Raw genomic sequence first — 12213 nt, forward strand, 5'->3', positions numbered from 1 at the left:
TTTTGTTCTTATTGCTTTGTGGGGTGGATTTTTTTGGGGGGTTGGGTGGGATATTTCTTCGAGATTTAAGTAGTGACACCGTTCCGTCTGATATCCAGTGCTTGAGTGCGCCACCGTCTGTCTAGTTCCGTCCAAGCCGTCTGATATCCAGTGCTTGAGTGCGCCACCGTCTGTCTAGTGTGTTCCGTCCAAGGGAGTATTGGAATCATCCTTCAATCGCCTCTAATTATGCTGAACACAACAAAGAGATTTCTACGTTTTTGTGTGATCACGGATTCACAGATTCACGGATTGATTCACAGGATCGAGGCTTTTGCCCAAGTTTCCCGGGTCGCTTTTGTTCTTTTCCATCAGTGGCTGTCGTTCACCTGAAAGGCACAAGTGAAAATAGGGTGTAGCACTTCTCTTTATGTTCTCAGCGCGGGGCAGTATGCTTGCCAGAGCGAGGATTCGCATAAATAATTGTCTAATAGTGCCTCAAACTGGGTTCGGGAGGGAGCGTGTACAACCATCGGAGTAAGGTCATTCCACGCAGTTACTACCCGAAAGGAAAAAAGGTTTTGTCTGATGAACGTGTGTGCCCTGAGCTTGAAAATTTTCTTACTATGTCCCCGCCGGTGTTCGCTGGGTCAGCGGCACAAAACCTGTTGCCGTGCCTTGTTGGAACAGAGCATAAGTAAGAATTAGGTCCCCTCGGGGGCGACGGTACTCCAGGGGAAAGAGATCAATCATCGCGAGACGCGTTTCGCAGTCCACGGATTTGAGGCTGGCAACCATTTTCGTGGCGGCCCGCTGGACACGCTCAATGAGGGGGACGTCTCTCGTACGTCCTGAGTAGGCAACTTGGTTGGCCTACTCCACGAGCGTTCTGACGTAGCCCCCATAGAGTATTTGGAAGTCCATGCGAGTAATACGGGAGAAGTTGCGTCGGATCATCCGACTTTGAAGAAATCGAAACGGAGAAATTGGCTAACGGAAGGGTGTGGACACCTGGGGCGCCTGATTGCATATGGGGCGCCGACGTGAAAGGTCCGGCAGTTCGTGATCGATGAATTCGGCAAGATCCTCACAACCCAGGGAGTATAAATCTGCGATCGAAATTGTCGACGAGCTCAGCTGAATAGGTGCCACATATTTGGGTTCTCTCGTGGCAGATGGTATGCTTTTGGTCCTGGAAAAAATTCGGTTGGCCGGACGGACGATTGTACTGCAGCCAGGGGAACGTCACTTAAGCCACATATTTTCATCCAGATGGCACCAGATAACGCCTTTCGACGTTTTCCAGATGTAGTAAATGTCAACAGACCGCACGCGACGAACAGTTTTGGGTAACTTTTGTTAAAGCAACTAATATCTGGCACGTAGATGCAAGTTTGTACACATTTGTGGTCACGGATAGCGTGGGTACCTGTTACGCATATCTTCGTGGAAGGCGAGCACTCTGTTTCCATTCGTAAACTATTCGACATGTGCAGGGAAATGATGGGGTAGAAGCGCTAAGTGAACTCTTGTCGTGGGCATGTTGGCTGCGCAAATGCGGGCTGCAAAGGCAGAGTTCTGCTGCCGTCATTTTGTGGCACTTCCATATTAGGCAAGCTATCAGGAAGCATGGATGTATCATATAACATCCACCTTTTTTTACCACAGATATACTCTGAGAACACCCGGGACACAATCCACCGTATGACCCGTTTGAACAATGCCATATAGTAGGTTTTATTTTGTCATAATACGAAAACATACATTCCGGCAAGATCTGCAAGTGCTGCACTACAAGGACCTACAAGGACCTCCTCTCTTATCCTACGGCCCACTGGTTGTACACCACCCGTAAATGGGCTGTACATGCGGTGCGAGTTGCTCCACTTTAATAATGCGATCGACAACCGTCTAAGACTGATTTTCTCGATGTGAATGCAAATTCTGTGATGTCAGCCCCGAGTAGCAACTACTGAGGTCCACGAACACTGCGGAATTCGACCAGTCAACCAAATATAAAGAGCAGGAGTTTTTATATAGTATATTTTGCATCCACTAAGACCATGCGGATTCCAGAAAGTTCAATGAATAATTTCAGCCGGGGAACCACTTGTACATTCCGTCCATTGAATGCGATTCACCTTTTAACACAATTCGAGATATCATATTAAATAAGGCAATGTATTCATAGGCGGTGTTGATTGATGACCTTGAAGATTCGCTCACTGAAACAGACCATATATGTGGATAACTTACAGAATAATTCACTAAACGTAGACATTTTACACTATGTAGTGGTAACCCTGAAATTCGGTTGCAATGTTCGAATGCTGAGTTGTGGTGGAGGAGGAAGAGGTACCAAAAAGTGGACATCTGCCTGCAAAGAGGTGCGCGTAGGTGACCCGAAGAGCGAACCAGCGCTTGGTATTGGACGCTTACTGGACGTCGTTCACTTTGGTTTCAACGAAATCTGGGGCCAGGTCCCGCACTGAAGGATGTTGTGTAAGCTCTCTACATAGGAAGCTCTTGGGTGGATGGTGAAGTAGGCATCCGGTTGGCAACAGGCTGAAGGTCAAAGCTGCAGACATCACGTATAAATCTACGGATGCCAGAAGCGTAGAGCTGGGTTGATCCGTTCCCGGATCAGCTCTTTTCTGTTTTTAATTAATGAGCATTTGACGCGTACATGGGACCCAAATTAATGGACGAAAGTCATGCCGTGGGGATGAGGCAGGCACCGGAAATTTCTTGGATTGAAAAACGGCCGCTGCAAGTGCTACGTCCCGCCAATGAGGGGCAACCGACCCTTCGGGGTTTACCGTATAAGGTGGTAACTGCGTCATTTTGCATAAACGGAAGAGAGTTCCTTCAGTCTCTTATCATGACCTGAGTTTCGTGAAAGCTCCATCCGTTTCGAGGCTGCCGCTGGCTTTTCTCACACCAGTGGACAGCATTCAACCGGAGAATTTTTAATTCATATTTGCCTCTCACACCTCGAAATTACAGGGCCTTGAAGACCTGCTGCAATCTCAGCTTTGAAGTGTGATGTACGTCACATGTAGAATATGTAACGGAGAGGTTTGCTGTAGAACGATATCCTGAACGATATCAAAACTTATGAAGTTAAAGAGCCCGGTGGCGGCCCAACTTACTTTCCGTGCATTATTCTAGTGGATATTCGGGTGAAGCACTTGTAATCCCCCGAGCATCCGAGAGTGTCAGTCACTTCAGCTTTAAGAGAAAAATGCACAAACCCATGAGAGAACAGATTAAATAACATAAATTTTGATTGCCTGGAAAGACCTTCCGGCCGAAGTTTTTAAAGCCCACCATCTGCAGTGTTTCCAAGGTGCTGCATGATCATCTTCTAGTGTAGAGCGCAAAACACACCCGGTAGCTTTTGTGGTATTTTGAATACTGCGATAACTAAATTGAACTTGTTAATAGGGCGTTCAACCTCATTGCTTGGTCGGCTATTTCGGATGGTCGGCAGACTGATTGAGTTCATTTCCCTATTGGCCACAATTTGGGCTAACCGGAGTCGTAGCGTTTTAGATCGGCGCTTGTCACCCCATTGTTTAGGCCGGTCCTTGGCGCGCGGTTGATTCTGATTCAGCAGTCTGCTTCTTCTGTTCGTCTAGTGTCAGCATCCGGCGTGTCACAAGTGGACCTAATTGGCTTTTCTCACACCAGTGGACAGCATTCAACCGGAGAATTTTTAATTCATATTTGCCTCTCACACCTCGAAATTCCAGGGCCTTGAAGACCTGCTGCAATCTCAGCTTTGAAGTGTGATGTTCGTCACATGTAGAATATGTAACGGAGAGGTTTGCTGTAGAACGATATCCTGAACGATATCAAAACTTATGAAGTTAAAGAGCCCGGTGGCGGCCCAACTTACTTTCCGTGCATTATTCTAGTGGATATTCGGGTGAAGCACTTGTAATCCCCCGAGCATCCGAGAGTGTCAGTCACTTCAGCTTTAAGAGAAAAATGCACAAACCCATGAGAGAACAGATTAAATAACATAAATTTTGATTGCCTGGAAAGACCTTCCGGCCGAAGTTTTTAAAGCCCACCATCTGCAGTGTTTCCAAGGTGCTGCATGATCATCTTCTAGTGTAGAGCGCAAAACACACCCGGTAGCTTTTGTGGTATTTTGAATACTGCGATAACTAAATTGAACTTGTTAATAGGGCGTTCAACCTCATTGCTTGGTCGGCTACCTCGGATGGTCGGCAGACTGATTGAGTTCATTTCCCTATTGGCCACAATTTGGGCTAACCGGAGTCGTAGCGTTTTAGATCGGCGCTTGTCACCCCATTGTTTAGGCCGGGCCTTGGCGCGCGGTTGATTCTGATTCAACGGTCTGCTTCTTCTGTTCGTCTAGTGTCAGCAAGTGGTAGGACCTAATTCCTGGCGATGTCCACTTAAGTTATCCGATATGCTGATCTGAGGTTGTCCACCGCCATAGCCTCGAATATGTACGATCGCACCTCCGTCGACGGAGGATTTTATTCACACCCTATGAACTCTTCTGGATAGTCGGTGGACATGCGCGTACCATTTGTCTGCCTGGATCCTGGTATGCCAATGTGGTCTTCTGTGTGACATGTAGACAGAAGCAAATCAAGTAGCCCCGGATATCATAGGAAATGTACGTAGCACTTGTCACTTCGGCCCTGTAAAATACGGTGAATACTGCCCAGTGTATATTCATTGTGTGGTCGACTGGTAGTTTATGAACTAGTAAGATTCTGTTACCGGGTGCTACATAACAAACAAGCATGACAGGTGAATGACATCATGGAGCGTACCCGCAGGCGAACCGCGAACTGCGAGCACGAATATGCGGTACGGACGAACAACAATTTCTTGTTAAGTTGAACGAGTTTACCTCAGTCCAAACAAGCTCGCACCCTCTGTTATGCTTAATGACGCTGAACAAAGGCCGGTCATTTTGTGTTTACTCATGCTTCGCTTAGAGGCTTTGAGAGTAGGACCTTTTTCTTGCGGATACCTTTAATTTATCAGGCTCTCCTACTTGTTTCAGCTGGTGGCCTGCGCCTTTGGTACGTGGGGAGTAGACGAGTTGTTTGCACGCCATTGGTAGCTAGATGACCGTTGGGTTTGTCAGGCTGGACAGCTAGAGCTTTCATGCATGAAATGTTCTGGTCATCCGTGTTAGCTTAACTCCTCCTTTTCAATGAAGTACCGTTAGTTTGTCATGCAATCATCTTGCTTGAGCACTCAGTACAGTCCTCACTGGAATATCCTGCCTATGCGGTGGTCCTCAATTCCGCTCGCATCTCACTATCATGATTCCGTCACTGGATAGTACAAACCCCAGGCACCAGTCGACCTACCTGTTGAGATCTCTCTGTAGTTCCAACTCGTCTTCCATGGAGTTTTTTCCTTTAGTGCCTTACGTCGTCAGCTAATAACAGGTGACCGAAAACGAGTCTCCATACATCATACAGGTCCTGTAATCGAGAAAAGCCTGGTTACACGTCGAAGGCCTGTCTGGGCTCATGGAAAACGCACTTGACTGCCATTGCCAAACGTTAGGTTTACTCTGTTCCTACGAAGGCATACAGTTTCCAGCCTGTTGAAGTGCATGAAGCAATGTGGTGTGACCTATCTTACTTCATCACACCACGCTTTGCGAGTTACCAGCAGATTTTAATGTACGACGGCCCATCCTCGGAACAACAATGAACAGGGTTGGGTATTCCACTTGTTTATAGGAGCGTGTCTACTGCTCTTGACTTCCTCTTCCTGAGGCTTACTGGCGTTAAGCAGATCGCTGGTTTTTCTGCAGTTATGACCACTTGAGATTGGTCGGATTATTCCCGTGCCCCAGTCTTCCCGGGATATATGTTTTTTACTGACTGTTTGCATGTCTGTGACAGGTGTTTGAATGATGGCTCTCAGCATATCCTGCCCAAGTGCCTTATTGCTACCAGGAGTTTCAGTAATTGTACTGCTTCCATGGGATCAGAGTTTTACTCACGTCACCGAGGTTGGTGTTCGTAAGATACATCACAGTGAGGTGTGCAAACGAGTCTGCACGTTGCTGACCTTTGTTCTATGTTCATTGTTCCCGTAATCTGAACGTTATCTTCCCTTCTGCAGTGACGTGTGCATAGATTCCTTTCAGCGCATGTTTCGCCCTTATTGCAAGTCCTTACCCATACACTCGTCTTCCATCGTCGTCCGTTTGCATCCGTTCCTGATCTCCACATTTGTTATATTTTTCCAGATTTCTAACCTGCTTGAAGCGTCGTCGTCATTTACTCTCCTCTACCTCCGCTTCAACAGTTTGTATGAATTCTGTGGTTGCTGTATAACTGCAACCGTGGTAGTTTTCCTCTGTCCCATTAAAAGCTGTCTCCAGCTACGATGTCCTTTTACATGCCATAACGTTCAGAAAAGCAAGCCACGGATTGGCTTATAAGTTGTCAAGCGCAACAGACATGTCTCGCTGGATTTCAAGGATCAATTTGAAGACCAGTTGGCCCACGTTGGATGCGGTCAGTGCAACGGCTGTTATCAGAATCTAATTCCTGGAGAAAATAGTAGGGACACAAGCGTCACAACTGATGGAGGATGTTCACTTCGGGGCAGCAGGTGAACCCCCATGCAAGACTAGGTATTGGTCAACCACCATGAAGCAGTTCAGTAGTTACTGGTGGTGTCACCATTGGGGGATTTGATCACAGCGTCATTAAACGTTTCACCCAAACAGGACGGCAGAAGAGCCAAAGACGGAGATGCCTGCAGCACTCGCGGTAGGCTGGAACAAAAATAGAGACCGTGGCCTTAAACTGAAGCACCCCGCTAAGAACATTCCATTTCAGCATTCCAGTTGAAATATGCACCTGAACACAATGATTTCAGCTGCTGCAGTTGAGAGTGTAGAAATGTGTAGAAACCATATGTAGAAACCGACGATCCAATCAGCTCATTGACATTAAAACACTTCATCCGAATGGGCAGAGTGGATGAACTGAAATGAGGACAATAGCTCCTATGCACAATCGTCATTAATTGTGTGACAACCGTTATCTCTCAGGGTCACTAATGCAGGATTGCTAGCACTGGTGAAACCAAATAGGGTCTCGTCCGGGTCGTGGATACGTTGATCACACCTTTGCTCTAAAATAACTTCTCGAGCACCGCTATACATACAGAAGTACAACATTGTTATCTTTTTAGGTCTACAAGCAATCCACTGCTCGTTTATCACACTGCATTGTGGCGATGCCTCTCCTTCAGAGGTATGCCGAACATTTTTTCTAACTCCAACATCCGCGACTGCGTTGAGGTCCACGGGGACTATTCTGTTGAGTTCACCACTCGGAGCAAGCAAGAGGGCTGAAATACTACCGGGTCTCACAAGGCTAGAGAGAAGCAGTCGAGATGCCGGGGTTGGGGTAGAACCGCGAATTCCCCGGGTAGTAAGTTCTTGCATTATTGTCACAAAGAGACTGAACCTTACCATGGTGACTGCTTGTTTGCCTCCATGACCCAATAAGCTGTATGAGCCTATTCGACGCTCAGTCTCATACCGGGTTGGTCCATGGTCAGAGGTCTGACGAACAGCCTTCTGTCCCTCCAGTTTGGGGGGTTGGAACATTTGTGGTGGATTTTTCTATAAAAAAATACACTTGTATTTCCAAAAAACACTTTGCCTTGCGATCAATCTTTTGAGCCAAACGCCTCCGTTGAAGACCTTAATCGACTTCCGGTCTAGTCTGCGCCCACTTAAAACCCTGACACTTACAACTAAAAATAATCTCAGGCCAGATAGACCATCATATGGTGTCGCCAGCTGGATCGCCTTATTGCATAAAGCGGGGCGGGTAAGCGAAAACATGATAGTTGGTCCATGGTCAGAGGTCTGACGAACAGCCTTCTGTCCCTCCAGTTTGGGGGGTTGGAACATTTGTGGTGGATTTTTCTATAAAAAAATACACTTGTATTTCCAGAAAAACACTTGCCTTGCGATCAATCTTTTGAGCCAAACGCCTCCGTTGAAGACCTTAATCGACTTCCGGTCTAGTCTGCGCCCACTTAAAACCCTGACACTTACAACTAAAAATAATCTCAGGCCAGATAGACCATCATATGGTGTCGCCAGCTGGATCGCCTTATTGCATAAAGCGGGGCGGGTAAGCGAAAACATGATACTGCTGACGCCTCCCTTATATTTTCAACCTTTTCCCCTTCTACCCTACCCCTCCCAAGTTTGAATACTTTCTCTACGGGTCCGAGCACCAGGACTGATCGTGTTGTCCATCGTGCATCACACTCAGCTTCAGCTTCTGTATGTCCGACTTCAGTGACAACCCCAAACACTTCGTAATCTGTTTTCACACCCCAAAAGCCGGTATACTTAGCTGCGTTTAATGTTCGCACACTGAAGCAAGCTGGACAACTGGTCGCTCTTGCTCGTACGTTTGAATCCATGTGCATTGGCATATGCTATCCGTCAGAAAAAGATACAGGACGAAAGTACTGTGATTGAATTGACTGCTACTGGGTTTTCTTTCATGCTCCGACTGTTCACTTCTGGTGATACAGAGGCCACTGCGGCTGTACATGCCAGAGTGGGTATTGTATTGAGCGACCGAGCGGAAGCGTGTCTACTTACTTGGATACCTGTTGATAGTCATCCATGCGCGGTTCGTTTGGCAGCGTCCCTTAGCGATTCTCGAGGAAGTGAAGTCCGTTGTAACCTGTTTATTGTGTCTGCTTACGCCCCAACGGACTATAGATCTGAAAATGCCAAAAACAGTCTCTTTGGTGCTCTAGGTACTCAGATGTCGTTGTTGCTGGTGGCATGAACACTCAGGTAGGTAGACTGACCGCTGCTGAATCTCAATTGGGTAATCCTATTGGGTTGGATACGAAATGCGCGGATAGCGGAAATCGTCTACTTCAGGTGTGTGCCTATCACAGACTGTTCCTGTACAGTGCCAATTTCCGGAAGTTAGTACTGCATACAAACAGCCTGCGATCAGCACACATCTGGAGCAATCGTTCACCATTGTCCGTATGTACCGAGTCCAATCCACGTCGACCTCCCAAATGAGTGTCAGATGCGCTAAGCCTGCATACTTGCGCATTCGAATCTCCGGCAAACACCACGATATTTGAGCTTTTAGCTCGCCGCAGCAGGGCACCATAAAACCTGTCTTTGATCGCGTCGGAGCCACAGTTAGTTGGGGCGTAGTTAGACACGTTAAACAGACATTTGTCAACTTGCCGCTTGTGAAACTCCTTCACAGACGTTGCCAGACGAATCACACAGAGGCGACTATCAACGGGTATCCAGTAGGGAAACTTCCGCCCGGTGACTCAGGACGATACCAACCTTTGTACATATCGCCGCAAGAGCCTCCGGATCACCAGAGGTGCACAGCCTTAAGCGAGTGAAGACTGATGGGTCGGTTAGCATGATAATTGTGTTTGCATCTTGAATCCTCGTTTTTGAGGCATCACACATCAGTGCCAGTGAGTCAGGTATGAGAGTAAAAACAGCCTGTTGTCCTGGTTGCTTCAGAGTGCGGACGTCGGAGGCGGCCAGATAGAGGGTGTCGAGGCTTGAAGATTGATTTGGAGGTATCTGAGGATGTCGGCGCCATTTGACGAGCAGATGATGCACGCAAAACCGATGCAAGACGAACGACATCATCAGTCCTAAGTGCTGGGCCTACAAGGGGAGAGTTGTTAATGGGGTGGGGAAAGGGGGGAGAAGAAATATGTGAAAAAGAAAGAAGAGAGGCATCAACAGTAGCCCGTTTTTGCTTACCGGCCCTGCTGTATGCGGCGAGTAAAGCGACCGGCTGATGGCACCACGCGACGCACACCTGGACAAGAAGTGGTGTCTTGTATGCGTGTTCCGGCGGCACAACATAGGTTGGCAGCGGAAAAGTAGGGTCTCAGCAATACGCCTGTTGCCCAACTTGACATAGGGTACGGAAATTGAAGTTTATAACATGGATCAGATTTTTGCAGTTAGCAAGTGGTTATTTCGACTTATTTTTTGTGCAATTGTTTAGACAGGACGATGTTTATGAGATTCGCATGTGGGCTGACCGCGCTGCATCATTTGATGGGTGGGTAGGGGGTGTTGAGAATGGTCGGTAAGCGGAGAGCTGCAAGGGCGAATGGTGCTCCCTGGTTTCTCAAGCTCAAGAAGGGGTTTGGTTGAGGTACTCCATCTTGAGCCTTTGGCTCAAAGACATGACCTACAAGGCGGTAGGAGAATGTAGGTTTTTTGGGGATCCCATCCTCAGCCTCTGACTTAAGTCTGAATCACGAGGCAGTGTTTGTTAGGGTTTTCTTTGTGGACATTTTCGGGAGCCACTGACCCAATAGTTTGACCCACTTGGCTGCAGGGTGCTGGCCTGGTTCGGGGACGCAAGGAGTAAGGTATTTCTGTCGTACTTTCAATGTGGCTGCACACAGGACGGGTCTTTTGAGCAACTCCAGGCTTTGGTCTTAAGATTGAATAATGCGTAGGATGTCGGTAAAACGTTGGTCAATCGGAGTGTGCGGTTTTTAGACCAACCTTTTCTAACCCGTCCTTCCTCATGGGAAGACAGCACCGGTGCTTCTATAAGTGCCTTGCTGCCTTACACTCCAGTCAGGGTGCTGGCCTGGTTCGGGGACGCAAGGAGTAAGGTATTTCTGTCGTACTTTCAATGTGGCTGCACACAGGACGGGTCTTTTGAGCAACTCCAGGCTTTGGTCTTAAGATTGAATAATGCGTAGGATGTCGGTAAAACGTTGGTCAATCGGAGTGTGCGGTTTTTAGACCAACCTTTTCTAACCCGTCCTTCCTCATGGGAAGACAGCACCGGTGCTTCTATAAGTGCCTTGCTGCCTTCACACTCCAGTCGCAGAGGACAGTACGACTTTACCTCCAGATCGCCTCGTGATAGGATTTCTCGCTGTTCTTTTTTGAAGTGTCCAGTGATGATTGCTTGAGGGCAGGTATTCACCTTTGCTGAATTTGGTGAAAATAGTCCGGGATGTTACACTGGCTTGGGTACAAACAAGCGCGTCAAAGCGACGAGTTCATGCTTATAGGAATTTTCGTCAGAGTCCCCAAATAACATGCGTGGTGTGTGCAGGTCTCAGGTAATTTGTAGCCAACGTACTAATTTATGAGTTTTCATTATGCGGTTGCGTGTATTCGTTTTTCCTGGATGGGTTGCCGGGGTGAAGTAATGCCGTTAAATTCGTTTTGTCACTGAGGATGCTTTTTTCGTTGGATGTGCTGCATCTTTACTTGCGTTCAGAGGTAGTCAAGATATGCGTAATTCTATTGATACGTTTGTATTTCGCAGCTTTCGCTGTTGCTCGGAGAATGTCATTCAAGGTACTGAGATTTGCATCCTCATCTTTTGTGAGAACCGAGTTTTCCGTTTACCTTTACAGTTCACCCGTTCGGTGTTCCACTGTGAAGTTTTTACAGTGATTTTACGCTAATGTGCGATTCTTCAACCGAAACGGAGAATGTTAGCCTCCCTTTTGAGGTGGACACTTTCTTACAGTAAGTTGAACTGATTTATATTTATAGAGAGCAAGTTGGTTTGCTCCACGTTTATTTACGTTATGCACGGCAGCCATGCACCGAAAGGGTTCCAAAGCTAAACACTCATTGATCTGTTATGCTTTACAAACAAATCGTGGTGGTTTCTGGAATATTGGCAGTTGGCACTTGGTGGTTAAGGTCAATGGTTGATGAAACTGGATGTTCACTTTTAAGGGGCTAAGGAAAATCTTTATCATCTGTTGCGGGAATCCACTCGGATTCTTGCAACCACTCGCAACTGACCACGTTTCCCGTTACTGAAAACAGCGATAAGGGCAAACTGCACCAATACGCTTCAGGTGGCAGATATAAATAGCATGTTTATTGGACAATATGTACTACCTATCCAGTGGCTGAATTGGTCTGGGATCCACATTTCTAATGACCAGATCGGCGTGGATGTTGACAATCGCGATTAATTCTAGATGTAATAACTCTCGGGAATAAGTGCCTGAAATTCCTATTGACTGTCATACACACACTGTGTCTTTACGAGTAGTAAAACTATGCAGTCGAGTGGCATTATACAGAAAGCATGCAGCTGTTTTTTTATCTTGTCAATCCACTGTCAATAGACTATTTTTGAATTTATACACTTCTGTTTGAGAGCTATATGTCAGGATATT

The 12213-nt window shown here is 47.0% G+C and overlaps 1 protein-coding gene across 1 annotated transcript in view; it reads right to left on the bottom strand.

Annotated features, from left to right (window-relative positions):
• Positions 1-9610, bottom strand: part of T265_13483 (hypothetical protein) — a gene marked incomplete at both ends in the record, with an annotated part of 33472 nt that extends 23862 nt beyond the window's left edge. The window contains one exon of the mRNA XM_009169064.1: positions 9359-9610. Within this exon, the coding sequence (XP_009167328.1) occupies positions 9359-9610 (252 nt within the window). The remainder of the gene's footprint in view (positions 1-9358) is intronic.
• Positions 9611-12213: the final 2603 nt, after the last annotated feature.

Source organism: Opisthorchis viverrini (assembly GCF_000715545.1).
Source record: "Opisthorchis viverrini unplaced genomic scaffold opera_v5_70, whole genome shotgun sequence".
Lineage (NCBI taxonomy): Eukaryota > Metazoa > Platyhelminthes > Trematoda > Opisthorchiida > Opisthorchiidae > Opisthorchis > Opisthorchis viverrini.